The sequence below is a fragment of the Typopeltis vanoorti genome, chromosome 3 (assembly GCF_054136105.1).
Source record: "Typopeltis vanoorti isolate ZY-2024b chromosome 3, IOZ_Tvanoo_1.0, whole genome shotgun sequence".
Lineage (NCBI taxonomy): Eukaryota > Metazoa > Arthropoda > Arachnida > Uropygi > Thelyphonidae > Typopeltis > Typopeltis vanoorti.
In genome coordinates this window covers 84991623-85015848 of record NC_143551.1, presented here as the reverse complement: position 1 = coordinate 85015848, position 24226 = coordinate 84991623, and the positions used below count along the sequence as shown (strand labels likewise).

Genomic DNA, 24226 nt, shown 5'->3' with positions numbered 1-24226 from the left:
ACTTTTGTTTAGTTTTACACAGTGTTTAGCTTTCTTACAATTGTCTCTGTATTCTCTAAGAGCACTTATTTGCCAGGAACTTTTGTGATTTTTGTGAAAAATGTTGAACTGGGGATCTATACTTTAAAATATTAAATTTGCTTTAATTTATTTTGTAGAGTATTTTGTAATGTTTTCATTTCACTTACAATAATTATATTACCATTATCATATAATAAAAAGTTAATTTATTGAGAGTTAATAAAAACATACTGGTAGAGATTATGCATAATAGAACCATTTTGTCATTACTATTATCATTAATATTATTAGAATATTTCTATAAAGTTCTGTAATGATGATTAGTATGTTTATTTGTGATGGCCAGATTACCAGATGACATGCTTAGATATTATTTCTTCTTTCCTTTTTGAGCTTGACTTTCTTCTTCCACTCCTTTCTTCTCTGCTTGTAACATCTTTACACGTTTCTTTCCAAGGGGCATTTTAGAAAACCAGACCTGTGGAATTTAAAAAAAAAAAAAAAAAAAAAAAAAAAAGGACATAAATTGCAATTAACTTATTAAAAAAATAGAGATAAAAGTCATCTTTAAAAGTTAAAAAAAAGTCACTGAAATACATTTTTTTTTATATCAAATGAAGCAATTAATGCACAATTTTTAAAATTAAAGTACAAATTGAAATCAGTTGTTAATGTAACAGATTTAATCTTGTGTACTTGACTCAGGCACTGAAAATAGTACTCTAAAATGTTATTATTATTATTTATATAGATACTCCATGGATTCCAAAATGTGTCGCAGGAGATCCACTCTATCTCTTAATAGAATACCTATGATACATCTCATTGAATTTATTCACTGTTGGGATGCTCACAAACACCTCCGGCAATCCATTTCACTCAATCACCACTCTCTAAGTAAAGAACCTAGTCTGCACACCCTTATTAATACACTCTCAGACAACTTCCAAATGTGACGACTTGTTTTCGACCTACTCCTCATGTAGTAGGTCGAAAATTCTTTTGTGTCAATCTTATGGAATCTCTTTATTAACTTATAAGTTTCTATCATGTCTCCTCTCCTCTGCCTGTTAGCTAAACTCTGCAATACATCCTCAATCTATCTTCATAGGGAAAATTCCACAGACCTGTCACTAGCTTGGTCACTTGTCTCTCCACCACCTCCCGATCCCCAAGAAACTCAAGTGACCAAAAGTCTGTGCACAATATGTTGACATGGGGCCAAATCATAGCCTTATAAGAGGGATAATAAACTCAATATCTTTGCTTGTCAATGTGTTCTTCAGCATACAAGTAATCCTCTGAGCTATTTTGCCAACTCTTGCATTATGTCCACTAAATTTCAAATCTCTCTCTGCCATCTTCCCCCTCCCAGATCCATAGCTTCATCAATTTCCTATAAACTACTGCCACCAATATGATAAGAAGAATGTAATCTTTACATCCTGAAGTGCATTACCTTACATTTTGTGACATTAAATTGACAACCATTGTCCTTTAACCACACTGCAAATTTATTTGAGTCATCCTGCAAGATATCAACTATTGCCTTCCCTAGTTTTGCATCATAAGGCAAACAACTAAATACCCCCCCCCCCTTGAAATCTTTCGCTATATCATTAATCTACAACTTAAAGAGTAGTGGTCCTAGTACAGCTCTTGGACACTCCACTAGTCACCCTCATTCACACTAATTTCACTCCACCATATACCACCTTCTGATGTCCATCTATCAGCCCCCCCCCCATCCGTGCCACCAGCCTCATATCCATTCTCATTTGCTCCAACTTATGTAATAGTTTTTCATGTGGTATTTTGTCAAATGCCTTTGCAGAGTCCAGCAATATCATGGTGCATCCATTCCCTTTATCTAATTCTGCTGTCACCATATTATAAAATCTGAATAAATTACCAAGGTAGGACCTTCCTTTTACAAAGACATGCTGTTCTCTGCAGAGGATCGTATTCCTATCCACTCATTCCTGAATTTTACTTTTATCCCACTTTTCCAATACTTTAACCACCACTCCACACTTGGTCTGTACTTTGTTACTTCTGTCTTGGAGCCACCTTTATTCTAATGGAACTTATTTCCACTCCCTTGGAATTTTGCCAGAGATGACTTAGATTAAAGAACTTCATCAGAAGCACTGCCAATTCACCTGCACATTCTTGTATTGCACAAGCTGACATACTGTCCAGTCTTGCTGATATAGTCATATTGATATTTTTCAATACACTGAGTACTTACAGTTCATTTACCTCAATGCTCACATCAGTCTCTTTCACTTCAGTAATTGCAAAGTCATCACCTGAATGATATTATTATTATTATTATTATTAAACAAGACCTCATGGAGTCAAAGACTCATCTAGGAGGTCCTTTTATCTCACACACATCTCATCATACCGGGTCTTAAACACATTCAAACTCCTTGCAGACACCACACTCTCAGGCAAGGCATTCCAATCATTCACAACTCTGCACGAAAAAAACCTGCCTCTCACTCCCCTACTCACACCCTCTTTATACAGTTTCCAGGGATGACCTCTGGTTCTCCCCTGATCTCCCACTATTCGCTGTAGAACTTCTCCACCATTGATCCTATAGCAACCCCTTACCAACTTGTAGGTCTCTATCATATCTCCCCTCTTCCTTCTCTCCACTAGTCTCTGCAAATTACATCTTTTCAATCTTTCCTCATACTCGACATTCCAGAGGTCAGAAACTACCTTAGTCAGTCGCCTTTGGACCCTTTCCAACATCTCCTCATCCTTCTGAAAACCAGGTGACCAAATCTGGGCACAATAGTCCATGTGTGGCCTAATCAAAGCCTTATACAATGGAACAAGAATCTCCCTACTTCTACACGTCAGTGTCCTCCTCATCATTCCCAGAAGTCTTTGTGTTGTCTTCACAATTTTGGCGATGTGACCCCTAAATTTTAGATCCTTATCCACTATCACTCCCAGATCTCTTATTTCCTCTACTTCCAACAATATATTCTTACCAAGCATAAATTCTGCATCCCATCTTTGTTTTCCAAATTTTAAAACCTTACATTTTGCAACATTGAACTCACACCCCCATTTGCTTGCCCAATCACTCAATTTATTCAAGTCTTCTTGCAAGGCCACAACATCTTCACTACTCTTTATGGTTCTTCCCAACTTTGCATCATCTGCAAACAACTGAATATCTCCATCCAAATCTTCGCCAATATCATTAATATACAAGTTAAATAGTAATGGCCCTAAAACAGATCCCTGAGGCACTCCACTAGTGACTTTCCTTTTCCTGGATATTGCACCCCCATACACAACTTGTTGATACCTATCAGATAGCCAGTCTCCAATCCAATGCACTAATCTAATATCCAACCCCATCTGCTCTAGTTTGACTGTCAACTTATCATGAGGCACTCTATCAAAAGCTTTTGCGAAATCCAAGTATATTACTGTGTATCCTTCTCCTCTGTCCAAGGAAGCAGTCACTTTATTGTAATAAGTAAGTAGATTACTAAAACACGACCTCCCTTTAGCAAATCCATGCTGTCCATCAAAGATTATACCATTGTTGTCAACCCAACTCTGGATTCTAGCTCTCACAAGCTTCTCCAACAACTTAACCACAACACCCGACACACAGATAGGCCTATAATTTGATGCTTGAGTTCGATCACCTCCTTTATGAAGTGGCACAATCTTGCCCTCCTTCCACTCTTTAGGGACTTGACCAAGTGCAAGACTCGTATTAAAAAAATATGTCAAGGCAGGTGTCAACTCTCTGGCACATTCCTTCAGAATACGCGGTGATATATTATCAAGTCCCACAGCCTTATTTACATCTAGTTTACTCAACTCCCCAAACACCTCTTGCTCACTTACAGTCAGTCTCTCCTCCCCATCATCAACTGCTCTTAATCTCTCCATGAAGTCACATTCACAAGATTGAAAGATCTTTATGAACTGCTCATTAAGTATCTCCACCACACATTCTGCAACAGCTGTCTTTATACCATTTCCTCCAATCAATGTCATCCTTCCATAATCATTCTTTCTTTTGCTGGCTACATATCGAAAGAACTCCCTAGGATTCTTTTTAGCTTCATTAGCTAACTGCTGTTCATACCTCTCTTTAGCTACTCTCACCAACCAAGTCACTCTCCTTGCCTGGTCTTTGTAGAACTCATGAAATTGGTTACTTCCACTTCTCTTATGCTGCCTCCACAATGCCCTTTTTCTCTGTATTGCATGCTTAATCTCTTTATTCATCCATCTCACACCTAACTTATTTAACCTTCTCACCCGTGGTATACATTTAGACATTGCATCCACTAAATATTTTTTGAAAATCCCCCAAGCTGCATTGATCTCTTTTCCAGCTAACTCCTCATTCCATGCTACACCTGCAAGCTGTCTCCTGAGCTCTTCATAATCACCCCCCTTGTAGTTCCACATATACCCTTTTTTCACAGGGGTCCTTGCACTGCTGGCAACCACCCAAGTAATCACCTCATGGTCACTTTCACCAATTGGTGGATGATTTGATACCTCATTGATAATTACATCCTCCGATGAGATGACCAAATCCAAGACCCTTAATCCTCTTGTGCCCTCTGTTACATACTGTCTGAGGTAGTTATCCCTCAAAAACTCAAGAAACTCATTTTCTTTACTTCCAGTTGCTATCTCTTCATTCCAGTCTATATTGCCATAATTAAAATCACCCATAATGATCACCCTTTTCTTATTTGCTTGGCTTATTTGACTATACCTTGCAAATTGACCACTTAGTAACTGAACTATTTCTTCTGCTTCTGTCACTTTTTTGCCATCAGCACTGAGTAAAGTTATCTTTTCATAATCATTCTTTCTCTTACTTGCTATGTAGTGAAAAAAAGTCTTTTGGATTTACTTTGGCTTGCTTAACTAATTTTCTCTCAAAATCTGATTTAGCTTGTATTATAATACTGGTTACCCTTCTTGCTTATGCTTTATACTGTTCATGGGCATGCTGATCATCTTGTTGTTTATATTCCTTCCACAATGTTTTCTTTCTTTTTTTTTTTTTTTTGCAGCTCCCGCTTTAATACTGCTATGCATCCACTTAATCCTTCTGACCCTGGGTATACACTCATATACTGCCTTGCTCAAACAATCCTTGACTGCTTCCCATACACTAATGACATTCATTCCATATAATTTATTTTGCCATGGCACTGCAAGTTGCCTCCTGAGTTTGTCATAATCACCAGCTTTGTAGTTATGGATAAACCCTTTCTTGTCTGAAATTTCCACATGTTGAGCAACCTCCCAGGACAAAACTGCATGGTCACTTTCCTCAATCGGAGGTAGCAAACTCTACCCCCGATTGGGGAAAATTTGTGTACATGCATTTCAACACTCCTTTGGTTCCACAGTTAGAGATAGATCTTCTGATACTATTACCAAATCCAACACTCTTCAACTATGGTGATATCTCCAATTATAATTGTTCAGCCTACATTCATTGTGCTAATCTGCTGATACATGTCGTCCACATCTTCTAGATCCCAGGTCTATAGCAGCAACCAGCAATATATTTTGTCCTGCTATTCTCTATCTCACACCAGACAGCCTCAAATAAACCATTTCCATCACATCTACAATCTTAACGTCTATTTTTGTTAGTTGAAGTTCTTCAGTTATCATTACTAATACCCCTCTTCCCCTGCCCTATTTCCTCTGTCTTCTCTGAAATTGACTACATCATTCTCTGACAACCAGGTCTCGCTGATGCCAATAATTTTTGGCCAAGATGAGCTGATCAATGCCAAAAACTACTCTCCGTTATTTCTGATATTTTGGGCATTCATGTACATGCATTGAAACATCGCCTTGGTCGCACAATAATGTCATTACCTGCTCATTCAGATTCGAAACCTGGGAAACCGCACACAGCTCTTCACAATCATTCCTGCACTCACACTCATTTGTCCCGGAGATGGCTGGACACATGCTTGATTGCTTTCTTCCTAATATCTCTAGTTTCCCAGGTGTTGCATTTCCATACTTTCACTGAACAACACTTTTTCCAAGTACCTAACTCCAAAACATTTAAGTAGAGTCCATCAGGCATATACAGGTCCTTACATCCATCAAATTCACTCCAGGTGTCACATAATAATAATAATAATAAAAACATCAATAGAGGGCACACTTTTTTTTTTGTCATTACAGTATTTTTTTTCATTTTGTAAATTTGATGTCTGACTGTTTTTTATTATTGGCCATTTAATTTTTAAAGAAAATAACTGATCACATAATCACCCAGTTTGAAAACTAAATATGACATGGCATTTTAAAGGAGATTAAGAATGATCAAGAATAACCATCTCTAACAAGAGATGATGTGAAAATCATATTACACAGGACTAAATAACATGAATATAATCTCATTTTCATGAATGTAAATCTCACACGAATTTCTTGCCTTCGGTTTCTCTGTAAAAACTGATTTTTTTTGGCAAATTAATACTTAATTTTTGTTTAAAATTACATCTTTACTCAGCATTGGCACATCTTTTTTAGTCAACATCACTTTTGCACAGTGCAATATGTTTTTACAAATGAAACTCTTACAATAATCAAAATGCCATAAACAAATTCGTTCCTAGAAACATTTTTGCTCATTTAAAATGTACCAGAGGGCAAATATTGTGGTATTATCAATAGCAAGATACGAAAAGATGCATAGGCCAATTGTTACTAAGTGTGGAGAGTACAGATTCTGAAGTTTTTAAAGTATTTTTCTGGTATACTGTGTCTGTGTATTGGACTGTCTTTTTCAATAATAGCAACATATGTACAACAGTTAACTGATACACTGTTGTCTAGTCGATCACAATTTAAGGACTGCATTCTGCATAGTATCCTACAAGATTTTGTAGCACTGTACTTGCCATATGACAATTAAAATATGGCAGGTAAGAGACATTGGAGTTCATGTCTGCATAAACTGTTAGACAATGGGAAGTACCGAGTGATCTCAATATCAATCTCCTTGGGTTTAGTAGTGGTGACAGCAATGCTTCAGGAACAAGTAAGTGCCAACAGAAATATGAATAGAATGAATGAGGGCGAGGAAGGCAAGCATAATGTGGAGGTGGATGTAACCTTAGGTTACATTGACACTAGGCACAGAGTTCTCTTCGAGAACTCTGTGTCTAGTGTCAATAACATGAGAAGATATACCATTATATATGCATGATTTATGAATCATTATTGTGATTCATCTTTTAAATTTGGTTAATGGCATATCTCCCTGATGATATCCAGGTAATTGTTGGATGAAATATATTGGGGTTTTTGAATAAATCCTATATAATTTTTGTTACATGTGTAAGCTATGAAAGTTATTTAAATATATCTATTGCACATATTCCATTAAAGCTATTTTTTACACTCTTTTATTCCACTGGTATCTAACTCTGCAGTCTGGAAATCAGCACATATTCAACTTATCCCTATGGGCAAAAAAAAAAAAAAAAAAAAAAATTATGCCCTCAAACTACTATCCAGTTTCTCTTATTCTAGTATCAAAAGTATCAGAAAGAGCTATCAACACACAACTGTCTTGAAGACTCTTGGCTAATAAATGACCACCAGAATGGATTCAGTTACTGTTAGTCAACAGGTGATCTATTCATTTGTGAAACCCATATCTGAACAAATACCATGGAAAAGTTCAATGAGTCCCAAGTGGTTGTCCTTGATATCTCCAAGGCTTTTGACCAGGTCTGGCACAAAGATCTGTTAAGTAAATCCTCATTGTTTGGTCTGCCCCCTGAATTCTGCAGTTGGACTGTCAGCTTTCTAACTGGATGCTTAATTCAGGTGATAGTGGATGGTTCCCTCTATGTATACAACCAATGCAGGGGTTCCCAAAAGACTTTGTTCTTTCACTCACCTTATTCCTTCTATATATAAATGATTTATTCCAGCAGACTACCAATCAACCCTTTATCCACGTGTAAGCAAACAAGTTTGCACCTGAACTATTTTCAGGACTGGGGATTTATATAGGAATTATTCAAGTGATGTGAAGTAATGACTTCACATCACTTGCCTTAGTATCCCATAATGAAAAGCACATATCCTTGCAGGTAAGTATAATGCTATGCATTATGGGAAGGGGCCACTACACACACAGGTTTTGACCTATAAAGGTGCTGTTTAAGTAAAGGCCTCTCTAAAAATTAGGCAGTCCCCCAGACCACTCCCTACAACTGTCCATCTCAGTGTTATTCCACTCAGTGACAGGCTCGCTCAGTCACCAAGAAGAACTTCTCAGCATTGGCTCTACCCAGTGGCAGGCTCATCCCACCACCAGACAGAGCCATAATCTCAGCACTGGCTCCCACTCAGAGACAGGCAAAAACCTACCCCAAGCAAAGCCTCTGGTTACCTCAAGGAAAGGGACCACTTCTGTGCAAAAGCACAGAGGTGACACAAAGTCCTTATAAGGACTGGCTTAAAGGGCGAAGCAAGAATGCTTTTCATCTTCCCCGTTATCTGTAGAGGACAGTGTAGGAATAAGGTGTTATTGAGTTATTAAAACTCTGATCATGGCAGGAGGGTAACAGCAATAGCCGAGCTTCAGTGTTAGTACTTCATTGGCTAGAGCATTGCCATCCATTACCCTCCAAGGGTATTGATCACCGCATCTCACGGTCGACCATAATCACATCCCCATATTCAACTCTGAGGTGACACAAAGGTTGAAGTAGTGCAAAAGTCATATTTTCATATACGAGTTGCTAAAAGGTGTCACACCTTGTTATTAAGATGCTCTGGATTAGAGAAAGTTGTTGGAAAATTTTCCACTTGATTATACTATAAATTAAAAATACCAAGAAATTATATACTTGGTTTAATCCTTTATCCAAGTGTAAGCAAACAAATATTTGCACCTGAGTCTAGGTCTGGCTCCCACTGATGAGACCTCAATAAAGGTTGAAACCGGTCTGGGTAGTTGCCCCAGTCCTGAAAGTAGTTCAGGTGCAAACTTGTTTGCTTACACTTGGATAAAGAATTAAACCAAGTATATAATTTTTTTGGTATCTTTAATTCATATCTGAGGTGGTTTCCCTAAAGATACTGGAACAGAAAAGCGCAGTCAGACTGATCAATGACCCCCTCACTCACTAATACACTTCACGTACTCACACCAGTGCTCTGTTTCTGCTGCTTTCATGCATTTTTTTCAAATACTTCTGTTTTCAAATGTAACCTCTAAACTCACACAAATTTCTCCTCTTTGTTCATGCCTTCCAATAGTGCCTTCTGGAATGGTCTGCCATCTCATGTGTTTCCCAGGGAATACAATCCACAGTTCTTCAAATAAATGTGAACGAGTTCCTTTTTGCCCATTCATGGTACTAGCATACTATAGGTTGACTCTTGGGGAAAGAAGTTTCGAAATGATATTACTAATTCTGTTTAGTTGGATAAAATTTGGAGAAATTTTATAGTTGAGATATTATTATTATTATTATTATTATTACTATTATTACGTAACACCTCCAGGGAGTCCAAGGACTCATCTCGTAGGAGGGCGCGCACACTACTCTACTTCGCTAAATACATCTCATCCTCTCTCTGCTACTATTTAATTCTCCAACTACGACATCACTACTACCATCAATGCCATCTATCGCCCATCATAACCAACAACAGTATTTTTTGTCTGTAAATTGCGTATGTTCTGAAGGCTGATATGTCTGTACAAGGGATGAAAAACCAAGTTTCCAGGAGAAAAAACCCTTCTAAATATATATTAAAAAGTATCAGTTTTGATTTTGATCTGACCATTAGTTGTGAAAAAATTATGTAGAATGAAATTTTATTTAGAGATAAATTACCATCTACACAATGAAGCAGTAGCTACTCTTACAGAATAATGACCTAAAATACAATAAAATATTATTACAAGTTTCCATGAATACCTACATATGTCGTATGCATCTTGGGTAATGTTAGGTATTCTTACTGAACACTTTTAACCAATATTTCATGAGAAAAGTACTCTTTTGATGATTTATGAAACAAATTCATCAAAAAATTTGGTGAACTGTTTTTTGATTAATTGCTATTCAATGAATTGCCATTCGTTAAATTGTGGTTCAACGTATTCCATTCAGTAACCTGTCTTTCGATTAACTGATTTCTAAGAATTTTTATGATACCATTCATAAGTGCACTTGTTCTTTTAGTTTTTCAAGACAGTGGAGGAATGATAGTGGCAGATCCAGCTGAGTACTGACCATGACTGTTGAAGAGGCATGAGGCAGAAACAACTGAGAGACTGAAAATGATTGTGATAAAAGGGGTCATCAATTAATCTGATTGACCTCTTCTATTTAGTCTAACTAGCAGCATTAAGTAATGCTAGTGAGGCTTTGGGTGCATCCCCCCCCCCACACACAAATGTGTGAACAGTATTCCATGTATGGACAGATTTGAGATTTATACATCTTTGGAGCTGTACAGGTAAAATAAGTGCTTTATGCAGAAAATTATTCAAGTTTTTGATGGCTGCATAAGCTATGGTAGAGATGTGTTTATGTCAGGAAAGGCTGAAGGTACAGATCAGTCCAGAAGAAAAATCTGATCATGTTTTGATATCTGAGTGGAAAAGAAAGAGAAGTGAAATAAGATATTTCTTGCATGAGTTTTTAGATGTGTGGGATGTGTTTGATGGCAGAAACAACTTGTATAAGAGGGATGCATTGCTCTTGAATTCATTTGGCATCAGGAGCCTGGAAAAATTACTACTGGTATGAGACCCAACGAAAAGTCAGGGAAACTAGATCATCAAAGGAGGAATGGGAAAAATGTGTGTGAAAGTTCAGCTATGGTATGCAGACATGATAAAGATATGAATGGCTTCAAACAAGGTTATGTGTCTGGTGAATTGGTGGAAAAATATGTTTTGGGTTCGGACCTTTTAAGTATGTCTGGAAGGGAAGAAAGAAAATTCTAGAACAAGACCAAATATATTGCATAGCTAATTATAAGAATAGGCTAGGTCATTATTTATTTTGTCTATACACAAATGCCTGGAGCATTAGAAACAAAGGGATTGAGTTTACTGCTTTATTGAATACGATGTGGCCGAAGATTATTGGTATTAGTGAAACCTGGCTATCAGAATCAGATATGGTAAGTGGGATCGAGTGTAATCAATATACTATTTTTAGGAATAACAGAAGAGATAGGAGAGGAGGAGGGGTACTATTAATGATATCAGATGACTTAAGTCCAGTTAGGGTAGAAATGCAAGAAAACAATGATAGTAACAATGTCTCATGTAGCAGTGAGTTTGAGGCTACCTGGTGTGAAGTGGAGGCTAACAGAATGAAATATATAGTGGGATGTTGCTACAGACTTGGTGGCTCAGTTGCAGGGAACGAAGAAATGCATCACCAATTTAGCCTTATGGATATTAAACGAGTGATGAGTCAAAGACTCATCTAGGAGTATGATAAATGAACTAAACACGCAGCTCATCATACTGTGTTTTAAACACGCTCAAATTTTCTGCAGACATCACATTCTCAGGCAAGGCATTCCAATCGTTCACAACTCTGCATGAAAAAAAATCTGCTTCTCACACCCTCTTTATACAGTTTCCATGGATGGCCTCTGGTTCTCCCCTGATCTCCCACTATTTTCTGTAGAACCTCTCCAGCATTGATCCTATAACAATCCCTTACTAACTTGTAGGTCTCTATCGTATCTTCCCTCTTCCTCCTGTCCACCAGACTCTGCAAGTTGCATCTTCTCAATCTTTCCTCATACTTGACATTCCAGAGGTTAGAAACTACCTTAGTCAGTCGTCTCTGGACCCTTTCCAACATCTCTTCGTCCTTCTGAAAAAATCATTATGGGTGACTTTAATTATCCAAACATTGTGTAGAAGAGAAATTTCACGATAAGAATGAAGATGAATTGGGAAAGGAGAAGGATAGAATATGATGAAACAAGGTTGGGGGGAGAGGTAACAGAGTGTGAGCCATTTCGACTGTGTGTCATCTTCGGAGCTTGTGGGAAAAGCGGAGGCTATGTTATATCAGCTTGGTGTTTTTGTCTAGGGTGTATCTATGTTGCTTTCTGTTGGTTGGAGTCGTGACCTAATTTTTATGTTTTGGAGCTTCCAACTCTCGGAGATTATATAGGGGAAGAAAACGTTTATTGAGTTTTCGTTGCATTTTATGGCTATTGTTTCCGATATGGTTGGCCAAGTGGATAGCGTATCCACTCTCCAGCCAAACGACTACAGGGGGTTGAATCCTGCAGTGGGCATGGATGTTTGTGATTGTCTATGGAAATACCAGTGGTAGTCGGTGGTAGATAGTGTTAGTGTAGTTGCAGTCAGTCAGTTGGTGATTGAATAGTTGAAAGGGAGTTGTAGAGCAGGTGTCCTCCCTCGATGAGTCCTTGGACTCCCTGGAGGTGTCAAATAATAATAATAATAATAATATTCTTCTGATATCGTTTCCAATAAGCATTGTTTCATTTTCCTGTATATCTGCTATTATGGCTTTGTCGATTTGTGGGGAATGCTTCTGTTCGAGAATTTCTATTTCTGCTTTTCCTGTATTTTGTATTCTGTTTTTCTTTTGGTTATTACGTTTCTTAGTGCTTAAATGCCCTGGAATTGGTATGTTGTAGTCACGGAAGTGTTCCTGTAGTCTTGTCCATAAAGATCTGATCATGGAATCTATGTAGATGATGTCACAGTCTTGTTGGCAAGGAAATTTATATACCACATTGTGGTGTCCTAGGATTTCTTTGTATGTGTAAGATTTTGTAGGTTTTAGAAGTGGTGAACATTAATTTACAGTTGATGTGTTTAAAAATGTATATGTAGACTTTGTATGTGTTCTGGATGTATGGCAGTTTAATGATTTTTTTGTGTTAGGAAGTTTGTGTTGGTTATTGGATTGACAGGTTTTTTTCAGGGGTAGCCTCTTCTTGTCAGAATAGTCACTTGGGAGACTGGAGAGTGCATGGTATATTGAACAGTCAAATGGAGTTTAGCATTAGTGCATTATGGTTACATACAATGCATTAGTGCAAATATGGTTGCAGTGTTATATATTAAGTACATTTCCTAATTTCAACCAAATTTAGAAAATAGCTTTCTTAAGATGTCCTGAGAATTTTAGTAAAATTAGACCAAATGAGGGATAGAAGGGAAGGAGTTGTTGAAAGGGCACTCTCTCTCCTCTCCAGATTTCAATAATTTCACCCAAGTAATAATATAGTCATTTCTCATGCAGGTTAAGAATTGTCATGTCCACTTACCATGTGCACTGATTAAAGTTATTAATCGCTCTTCCTCTTACCTACTACGCAGCAAAAAAAATTCTTTTGGATTTATTTTGGCCTATTTAGCTAATTTTCTCTCATAATCTGATTTAGTCCTACTTACCAACATACTGGTCATGCTTCACTCTACTTGTCTGTATTTTGAATTACTCATGAGCATATGAACATGCTGATTATCTTTTTCCTTTATATTCCTTCCACAATGTTTTTTTTAACCCCCCCCCCAGCTACTGTTTTATATTGTTATTTAAACAGAATGGGAGAGGAAAGATTAGCAAAATAAGTGTTTGATGCTAATATGGCAGGAAAAAGACACAGAGGAAGAACAAGATCTAGGTGGTTTGATGCAGTCATAAGTGACCTAGAAGACAAATATAAAAGCTGAAAATATGGCAGAGCTGACAAGTGAGAGACTAATTTTGAGTAAAATTGTTGACAGGACATTAGAAATAATGTAAATTTAATCATGCAGTACCATTAATAGGATCCTGTACATCCTTGGAGGGTACATATCAGTAATTTGATGATGATGATAGCAAATGTATGAACATATCAGAATGCATGTGGAATGTTAATTTCCTCATCAAGTTATCATAATCTTATTGACTGGTGTTATAAGTTCATTTTTTGCAGTTGTATTCTTAAAACATGTCAGTTTATATCAGTTACTTGTTCCACTGTATAAAGGTGGTGATAATGCTGTAGCTTCAAATTGTAGGCCAATCTGTATTGTGGTGAAGGTACTGGAGAGATTGGCGAGAGGTAGGACACAGAAATGGTTTGATAACAGCAGTATTCTCTATGGTTATCAGCATGGGTTTGTTAAAGGGAGATCATGTTTCACTAACTTATTTATGTACTATAAAAAGGTGATGAACACCTTGGACAGGGGATATGCGCATACAGTGGATCTTGGATTTTGAAAAAAGCTTTTGATAGACTGCCACACAACAAGCTGTTAAATAATTGAAACAGATGGGATTGGATAATAGACCTCTGACTTGGATCAGTGGCTGTCAGATAGGTATCAGAAAGTTGTATATTGGGGTGCCATATCCTGAAAGAGAAAGGTCACTAGTGGTGTACTGCAGGGGGTTGGTTTTGGGACCATTGTTCAGTTTGCATGTTAATGATATTGGGATGGGCTTAACTAGTGATATGCAGCTGTTTGCAGATGGTGCCAAACTGGGGAGAGCAATGCAGAGTCAAGTGGATGTTATGGCCTTGCAAGTGGACTTGAACAGATTGCATGAATGGGCAGATAAGTGGAACTATCAGTTCAATGTTGCAGAGTGTAAGGTTTTGAGATTTGGTAAGCGACGATGGGATGTAAGTATACATTTTTGGGGAAACTTTAACAGAAGTAGCAGAGATGAATGCTCTAGGAGAGATGGTAGATGAGGACCAGAAATTCAGGGGCCACATTGCACAAGTTGTGAAGACCTCACATTGGATAATGGTAATGATGTGGAGGATCCTGACATGCAGAAATAGATAGGTTATGATGCCATTGTATAAGGCCTTGATAAGGCCTCATATGAATTATTGTGCACAGATTTGGTAGCTGGGTTTTCATGGTGACGAGGATATGTTGGAAAGGGTCCAGAAAAGATTCAAAAAGGTGATCAGTGGTCTTTGGAATGTGGAGTATGAGGACAGATTGAGAGAATATAAGTTGCAGAGCCTTGTGAATAGAAGGAATGGGGATGGGGGATATGATTGAGACATATAAGCTAGTCAGGGGTTGTTAGGTTGACATGGAAGAGATTTTTCATAGAATGAGAGGGGGGGGTGTAGAACAAGAGGCCATTGCTGGCAACTGCATAAGGAGGGTGTGAGCAGAGGAGTGAGGAACAGGTTCTTTGCATGGAGAGTGGAATGCATTGCCTCTGTGTATTGTGAATGTAGACACACTGAATCAGTTTAAAGCAAGGCTGCATAAGCACTGTGTGCAATAGTGTGTACCTCCCACGATGAATCTCTGATTCCATGTAGGTCAGATGTTAATTATAATAATAATAATAGCATTTCCATCACCAATCATCTCATACTAAATAGAATAAAATAAATAAATAAATAAATATAATTAAAGTATCTATTATCAATTATTATTTGTGAAAATTATTTTAACTATTTTTAGAACCTCTGTAGCACAGTTAGTATCAAGGTGTTTGGTTGGAAAGACCTAGGTTGAAATCCTATCTAGGATGTAAAGACTCTTTATTAGCCAGTATCATAAAAAGATACTGGCTAATAAAGCTAATACTGCTATCCTTATTATTTAATACTAATAAGGATAGCATTTTCCCTACCAGACACTAGTTTTTTTTAGCCTGCAAAAGCAGAAAAACTTCACAGAGAATACACACTTTTGTGACATGTGTTATATAGACAAGATTAATTACCTAATCTTTGCTGACATTAATTATGTTTATGTAAAGCAAAGTTACTTGGCTATCATCCTATTAAGCCAAGCACATTAAGGGAGGGATGAATACTACATTTTCAGTTTTCAAGAATTTTTTCTTTACTTAATTTTCCCTTTAGTTGGAAAGACATGATTTTAAATCCTGTTTAGGATGTGAGGAATATTTGTAAATTTTCAACTGATAATGAGTTAACTTGTCACATGGAAATATAAGAATATTCTTGTTTGCTTCTTGTAAAATAGACAAAGAATACAAAGAATGAAACTGATGTAAATAATCATTCTTCATGGCCTTGGTTGATTAAATGCAATCGTGAACAACATCAATGATCCATTGTTGGTTCAAATACCTAATAAATGAAATGCAAATTTTGTTATTGTTATAATGTACTTGTAATGACCAAGTGAGCGATAACTCCTCTTTTAGTTATTCATTCATGCTCCTACCTTATATGCTTCTTCCTCTTCTCTATAGACAGGAGTATACTGACTCATATAAACCACGAAGTCTGTGATTACTAGGGGATGCTTATGCTGCCGAAGAATTCTTCGTTCTGTTAGCACCTATGATGAAGCAACAGTACATTAGAGTTAAATACTGCAAATTGTATTTGAAACTTGTAAGAACAATTCAGGGATCTTATTTTATATATGCATGACTAATTAGATCAATTGCATTTTTTAAGATTTAATAAAAAAAACAGAGGTGTCAAGGAAATATTTTAATATTTTACAAGGAGAAGCAAAGGAGTAACTGAAAGTGCAGCACTAACAGCTAAATTCCCTACTTCACAGTAATTTAGCCTATTTTTAATTTTTGAAAATTTAATTATTAAATTTAGCAGGTCTGGTTATCTGTAGATTTATTTATTTTCTATCAGCTCCAAATACAAAACTTATACACTTATAGCATGACAGTGCCATGTGTGAGCAAGTAGCTAGAGGAAAGAAAGTAATCTGTTAATGTGTTTCTCAAAGAACAGGGATTGGATTCACAATAGCAAGGATATGGGGAAGACTGTTTCAAGTAGCTGTCCATGTACATACATAACTAGAGGAGAGTGGGTGAATGGTGGTGGTGGTGGCTGGTTCAGTTGAGTAGTGGCCATTGTTGGATCCTACTTTTTACTCTGATGTGTATTCTAGTTGTTGATTGACTCCTCATTCGAACACAGAGAATATTTTTATTATACTGCACCACTCTATGTTCAAATTTGCATGAGCAAAGTTGAGGAATCAACCATAAACCAATCTATATTATTACTAACTTAATTTTAGGCTGAGGTTCTCTTTATTATATAGGGTTCCCGCTAAGATTCGAATTATTTTAATGAGCGGTGCAATGAAGAAATCAGGCAAATACAAGATTCAATTATTAGATATATGAAGAGCCAAAGGCTTCAATTTGGCGACATATGACTTGTTTAAGTTAAGGGATATTACATCCCATATCGTTTCTTAGCCGAATATGAAACTCCTTGAGTTTCTTATTCGGCTAAGAAACGATATGGGATGTAATATCCCTTAACTTACTCAAGATTCCATTCAAATAAAATTATTTAATGCAGTGTCACATAAATTTACATCAAAGCAAAGATTTCTAGTTGGGAAAATACAGTTAAACAATAATTAAGTTTTCATTGAGATACTAGCAAACTACTCAGCTGAGTATAATAATTACGATTAGAACTTAAGCTTACAGATTATATTCTTCTTATTATCAAGGATTCTTATCACAACTTCACTCTGATTAAAGTTATTATTCAATACAGCTTAAATATCAACTCAGTTTAACCATTCAGAACAGTTATAAAATATAAACCATCAGACAATCAATTTCTGCAAACAAAATAGTTCACAGAAATTTCAGTTTTCAATATTACATTAAGTTTTTTACAACAGGCTTCTCTATATCACTCTTTCAGTCTTGAACTATTAATCCAAATGGTACAATATTTGGCACGACAAGAGGGAAATGTCTCACTACATCACAATTCGATCTTGAATAGATAAATACAGCGATAAGGATTAAATTATGTTCGCCAGAAATAAGTTCGCTACTTCACACTAGGCATAACTAGAGGAGAGTGGGTAAGATAATCTTACCGGCATAAGTAGTATAGCTTCTTCAGATCGAGAATCCTATGAACACACTTAAATTCTTGTTGACTTTCACTTTGAGACTACACAAACTTAAAAAAATCTTCTGTTTCTCTAACTGATTAATAGACTCGGCAGAATATATCCTTTTGCACTGGTCCAACTTAACTTCCAATTTCTTTCTTTTCTTATTCCTATTATCCCTTGTCCTGCATTATTCCACTGAAAGGCAATAGGAAATTACAATAGAATTAGAACTCCAAAAAAGGTAAGTCAAAGTGCCAAGCAATTCTCCATCCTTCTTATTCCGTTTATGGCATGTTAATTGGCCCCCTTCCTTGCCTGCATCCCTACTCCCCTGTGTCTTACTTTCTCATGTACTGATTATCAAATCCTACTCTCCTTTCCCACCAAAATCTCATTCTAACTGGTTTTGTTTATATCCAACTGGCTTCGTGTGTTCTATACAGTCACACGTGCTAAGGCACACGCTAGCTAAAAGTAACATAATTTCTCATAGCAGCCAATCAAGTGTTATCTTAAGGAATTTCCTGGATACATTAAAAATACACATATTACAGTTTTTAACATTATATTAAAGGAATTAAATTCACAAAATAATTGATATTTTTAATACACAGCTTTTCATAACTGTAATTTATCCAAAAATTTATATATAAATAAATATTGATTAACATAACTTGTAAAAAATTACATAAATAGCATATTATGAACATGAGATTATTAGTTTAAAAAAAACAAATTCTCAGGGAATGGTAGATTATGTTGGACTCTGAGTGATGTATTAACAATTTCCATTTCTCTTCATTCAGAATCCAACACCATTAAACAGCTAAAGAAAAGATATAACATAAAAATAGTATTTATGGGAAAGTGACTGGAGGGAATTAGTAACAGAAGGGAGGAGGGTCATCTAGTAAGCAAATAGTTCTCTTCTAGATACAACCAAGCATTCTGAGGTGTGACAGATTTGAGATTTATAAAGTGTTAGGAGTTGAAGAGAAGTGCTGTTTGAAATAAAAATTTTTTTGGAGATTGAAGAAGCTATAGAAGTGATGTGTCTGTGTCAGGAGAGACTAGATGTGAAAGTCAACCCAAGAAGAGAAAATGTTCATCGTTGGTGAGCTGAAGAGTGAAGAGAATAGTCTTTCTTCTGAGAAATAAGACAGGATTATGTTTTGGAAGTATTAAAATTCACCAGATTTTCTTCACCCCACTTGAGAATGTCAAGGAGATAATTGTTTAAGGTGCTGGTCTTGAAGTTATATATTGGTTATTGGTTGATGCTTGAGTCATTTGATCACTAAAAGATTTCGCAAATGAAGAAGATGAAGAAGACTGGCAGGTACTGTTATCAGCAAAAATGAGAAAGGATGTTAGCAAGAGGTCAGTGATGTATAGGAGGGAGAGGAGGTGAAAGCAAAGATCCCTGGAGAACTCCAGCATTGGAAAAATCTGATGACAGGAACCATTTATTATGATAACAATGAATGACTAGAGAGGAAGCTTACAAAGAGAGAGAGAGAGAGACCATAAGATGGTAGCTTAGTTAGACCTCAATACCACACATCAAATGCTGATGAAGGTGCTTGTCATGAGATGGCTGGTGGATCTGACATAGAGACCAACATTCTGGAGTGATCCAGGTTTAGAAGTATGAGAGAAAGGTTTTTTGAGATTGGTCACAGGTTTTGGAATTCTTGGATTGAACCAAATTATTAAAAGTTGAAACTGGTCTAATTACTCTTCTTTCCCATAATGCATGATAGGAAGTATACCGTGCACTGTGGAATAATCTTAGATGAAATCAACTGCCCGTATATACGAGCAGCTTAGTGGTGATGATCACATGCAAACTTTTAAAAGAGGTATACCGTGAGTAGACATATTGATACAAAATTAATAACAGAAAAAAACTCATGTATAAAGATTATTTAATAGTATAATTTTCGCCTGTGTGTCACAAGCATCTTCAGTACATATTAAGCTCAAATTAAACAATAACTGACAATTCCAAAAAGCGCCACCTAAGTAGCTGGTATAAGATAACTAAAAAGGTCAATAAATTTCCTAAAAAAAAGAAAATAAATAAATTAAAAAAAAATCAATACAATAAAAAGTTAGGAAAGATTAGCTGATTTGTAAAGTACTATCTCCCATAAAGGGGATAGACGTAAGCCATCAGATCTGTTTCAGTTAGGAGAATGAAGTAGAGCTTCACATGTTTCTTTATAAAGGCATTCCATGAGGAACTGACTTTTGTGAAGAACTCTTGTCTTTCTCCAATGAACTCTATGTCTAGAGAAGATGGCATGTTCTGCAAGTCCAGACTTTTCAGGTTTAAAGTATTCAATATAAGATTGGTGTTCTTCTAGCCAAATAGAGGCAGATCTTCCCGTTTGTCCGAAATAAGATAATCCACAAGAGCACAGAATCTGGTAGACACCTGGATTATTAAGATGTGGAAGCTTGTCCTTAGGAGAAGTGAGAAAGGTGCAGATTTTTCTAACCAGTCAAAAGGCAACAAAAATATTCAGTGGTTTTAAAACTTTTGCTATACATTCACTGATGCCTTGTACATTTCTCAGTCTACAGAAAGAAGACTCATACAGGCCATTATATCCATGCTGAATCTCATCACCATCCCAGTCAAAAGGCAGGAACTATTAAAACACTGGTTCATCATGCCCACTCCTTTTGTTCTTCAGACGATCTATTATAGAAAGAACTGCAATATATTACTTCTTCCTTTCTATCTAATGGATATAAGAACTCCTTCATCAAAAGAGCTTTGAGTAGTTTTAATATGTCTTCCTCTTCAAATACAGAAGAAATAACGTGCATTCCTATCCCTTATGTACAAGGCATCAGTGAATGTATAGCAAAAGTTTTAAAACCACTGAATATTTTTGTTGCCTTTCGACTGTTCAGAAAAATCTCCACCTTTCTCACTTCTCCTAAGGACAAGCTTCCACATCTTAATCATCCAGGTGTCTACCAGATTCTGTGCTCTTGTGGATTATCTTATTTCAGACAAACAGGAAGATCTGCCTCTATTCGGCTAGAAGAACACCAATCTTATATTGAATACTTTAAACCTGAAAAGTCTGGACTTGCAGAACATGCCATCTTCTCTAGACATAGAGTTCATTGGTGAAAGACAAGAGTTCTTCACAAAAGTCAGTTCCTCATGGAACGCCTTTATAAAGAAACATGTGAAACTCTACTTCATTCTTCTAACTTAAACAGATCTGATGGCTTACGTCTATCCCCTTTATGGGAGATAGTACTTTACAAATCAGCTAATCTTTCCTAACTTTTTATTGTATTGATTTTTTTTTAATTAATTAATTTTTTTTTTTAGGAAATTTATTGACCTTTTTAGTTATCTTATACCAGCTACTTAGGTGGCGCTTTTTGGAATTGTCAGTTATTGTTTAATTTGAGCTTAATATGTACTGAAGATGCCTGTGACACACAGGCGAAAATTATACTATTAAATAATCTTTGTACGTGAGTTTTTTTCGTTATGAATTTTGTATCGATGCAAATTTTTGTTGTTCATGCTTGGGCAAAGATAAAAACAAGAATATAATTTCTTGGGAAGAAGCAACCAAGAAGGCATGTACTAAAATTGAATGCAAGGAGAGGATATAAAAATAAAGAATCTGTGGTGAATATGGGAAATTAAAGAAGAAATAAAAAAAATATCAAATAAAAACTATTTTTTAGTATTTTATAATATAAATAAAGTTTCTGGTGCAAATCGACATGAATTCTTAGGAAACAAAGAGAAAAATGTAAAGTAGGGTGAAGTGGGTAAATCATGAAATGGAATATTGGAATCTTCATTCAGGGAAAAGAAAAACTGGCTCCTGTTGGAGACTTAGATAATGAAGCAGGAAATGAATCCTGGATCCAGGGAAATATTTTGAGAGAATGTGAAGCAAAGGGCAAAGCTAATAATAATAGTAAGTATAGTGGTCTCTCAATTATCCAATCCAAAAGGTTAATGTGTTGTCTGCTGATTTCTGACAGTCTGAAGTTTTGAAATGTCGACTCAAAATATACACACACATGACTGGGGGGGGAAAAAGTGAAAGAGTTTGAAAAACAAGAATGAAATCCTAGAGACCCAGTGGCAAACTAAGTTTCTTCAAATTTCACCTGAAAATATTAGTATATCAACCAAGGAAGCATGTGATGAAGTCATCTGCAAGGACAGAAAAATCGGACCATGGCATACTTGTGACAGTAAAAAAGCAGTCCCAAAAGAGATGAAATTATATCAAAATTTTCTGGGAGGTATATAACTATATGTCCTTAGAGAATAAAGAAAAATATTAAAAGAAATAAGTTATGTGTAAAAACAGCTAAAGAAGAAATAGCTGTTATGGAAGTAATTTTAAAAGTTACAAGTGGCAGAAAGAGTACCTTGAAAAGGCATAAAGAGATGATAAAGATAACATAAAAACTATGGATACAGATGATACAGATGTCAATAGTAATTGGAAAAGTTATTAAATATGATAAACAGTAACAGAACACTTGCAGAAATAATTTGAGAGGAATTATTTCTACAAGAGAAACACATACTATTTCAATGGTTTATTGAAGTATATGACAAATTCTGAGTGTAATAAAAGTAAATAGTAGGGAATTTTGAAGGTTCTGCAAATAAGTGTAAGTGTTTTTACCTAATTATCACTGGAAAGTTATTAAATTCTATTGATAGAAATGATTAGTTAAGCATTTATATTATTTATATCTTTATATTTTATTTTATATTATATCTTAATATTTTATAATATAAATAAAGTTTCTGATGCACATCAATACAAATTCTTAGGAAACAGAGAGAAAAATCTAAGAAACAGAAGTTAAGAATTTCTATCTATAAACAGATGAATTTATATGCATCTGTAAAGATTCAAGAGAAAAAGTTTAAAAGCCACAATCAGAGGGTGTAGATGTTAAGAGCAGTATAATGTTTATAGCTTTTAGAAGTTAGATCTGAAGAATATACAAGCAGAAAGATGGTTTTGTAAAATCAGATTAACCAGATTGCTTTCTCCATTATTATTCATCTTTAGATGGATCATTACCAAGAAAAGCCGGTAACTTGGGATTCAGTCAACCAAACTGTACTTTTATTGGCTTAAACCAAAATGAAATGATGGCACAATATGATAGAATTTCAAGCTGGCTGAGACATCCTAGTTCACAGATGTAACCTTCCTATTCACAATTTGGAGAAAATTGTGGATAGGAAGTTAGTAATGATGTAACCTTTTTTATGTAGTACTATCATAATATCCTGTAGACCTTTCTGAGGGTACATATCAGGAATTTGATGATGATGAGAAAAAAAATTCAATATTAGAAGATATTTACATGCTACTTCATGCCATTACTCTGTCCAGAAGTGATGTCATAAAAATACTCAAAATTAGAACATGCGCCATATCAAATGACAACAACAAAAGGGGACAAGAAATGGGAAGTATTCCTAAAGAATAGCTATAAATCTTAAAACTATCAATAACATTTTACAAAGGTCATCAAATATTTTGGCACATATAAAGGAACATTTTTTAATAAAGAAAAAGAATTTTCTGCATTTTCTTTATTAAGGTTTTCTTATGTGCAGTATCTGTTACAGATAGGACACTTGGCAGAAATACATATGAAAGAACATACTAAAGATGTAGAGAAATGGTGGTTGCACAAATCTGGCTTAGCTTATCAAACTATCAATGAAAAACATCAGGTACTTGGGCAACTCACAAAAATGTCATATACTGAATTTAACAGCTATTTTCACAAATTCAGAGAACTGCTGAAATGATATGTTGTCCAAAATAGAACAACAAAAGCCAAAGTCTTATTTTAAATCAAATATGGTCAGCATACATTACAAACTTAAGAACTAGGCCACAATAGATATTATACAGTGCAGCTCAAAAAACAAGCAATGCATTTGATATCTTGGCATGATGCTCACCATCAATTTAACAAATCCATTTAGTTTTAAACAAGATAAAATTGCATTACATTTAAATAAAAACATCTATGAGAGTTTTAAAAAAGAATCACTGATAAGCAGTATTCAGATGTAACTGGGGGCTCAAATACAGGATGGTCCAAAACTCATATAAAGGGGTTTAATCATGATAGACCTTATAGTGCAGCTCAACAATGAGCAACATGATGTTCACCAATTTAATAACAATTCTATATATGGCAGTTTCAGGAATTAATCTGTTAATATGCTTTTAA

General features: G+C 35.7%; 1 protein-coding gene across 1 annotated transcript in view; it reads right to left on the bottom strand.

Annotated features, from left to right (window-relative positions):
- Window positions 1-356: 356 nt before the first annotated feature.
- The window catches only part of LOC150108342 (dynein regulatory complex subunit 11-like), a 286902-nt gene continuing 263032 nt past the window's right edge, over window positions 357-24226 (bottom strand). Inside the window, exons 17-18 of the mRNA XM_090390448.1 lie at window positions 16274-16390; window positions 357-499 (exon numbers count right to left, since the gene is read on the bottom strand). Coding sequence (XP_090246574.1) covers window positions 392-499; window positions 16274-16390 — 225 coding nt within the window. The 3' untranslated portion in view covers window positions 357-391. The remainder of the gene's footprint in view (window positions 500-16273; window positions 16391-24226) is intronic.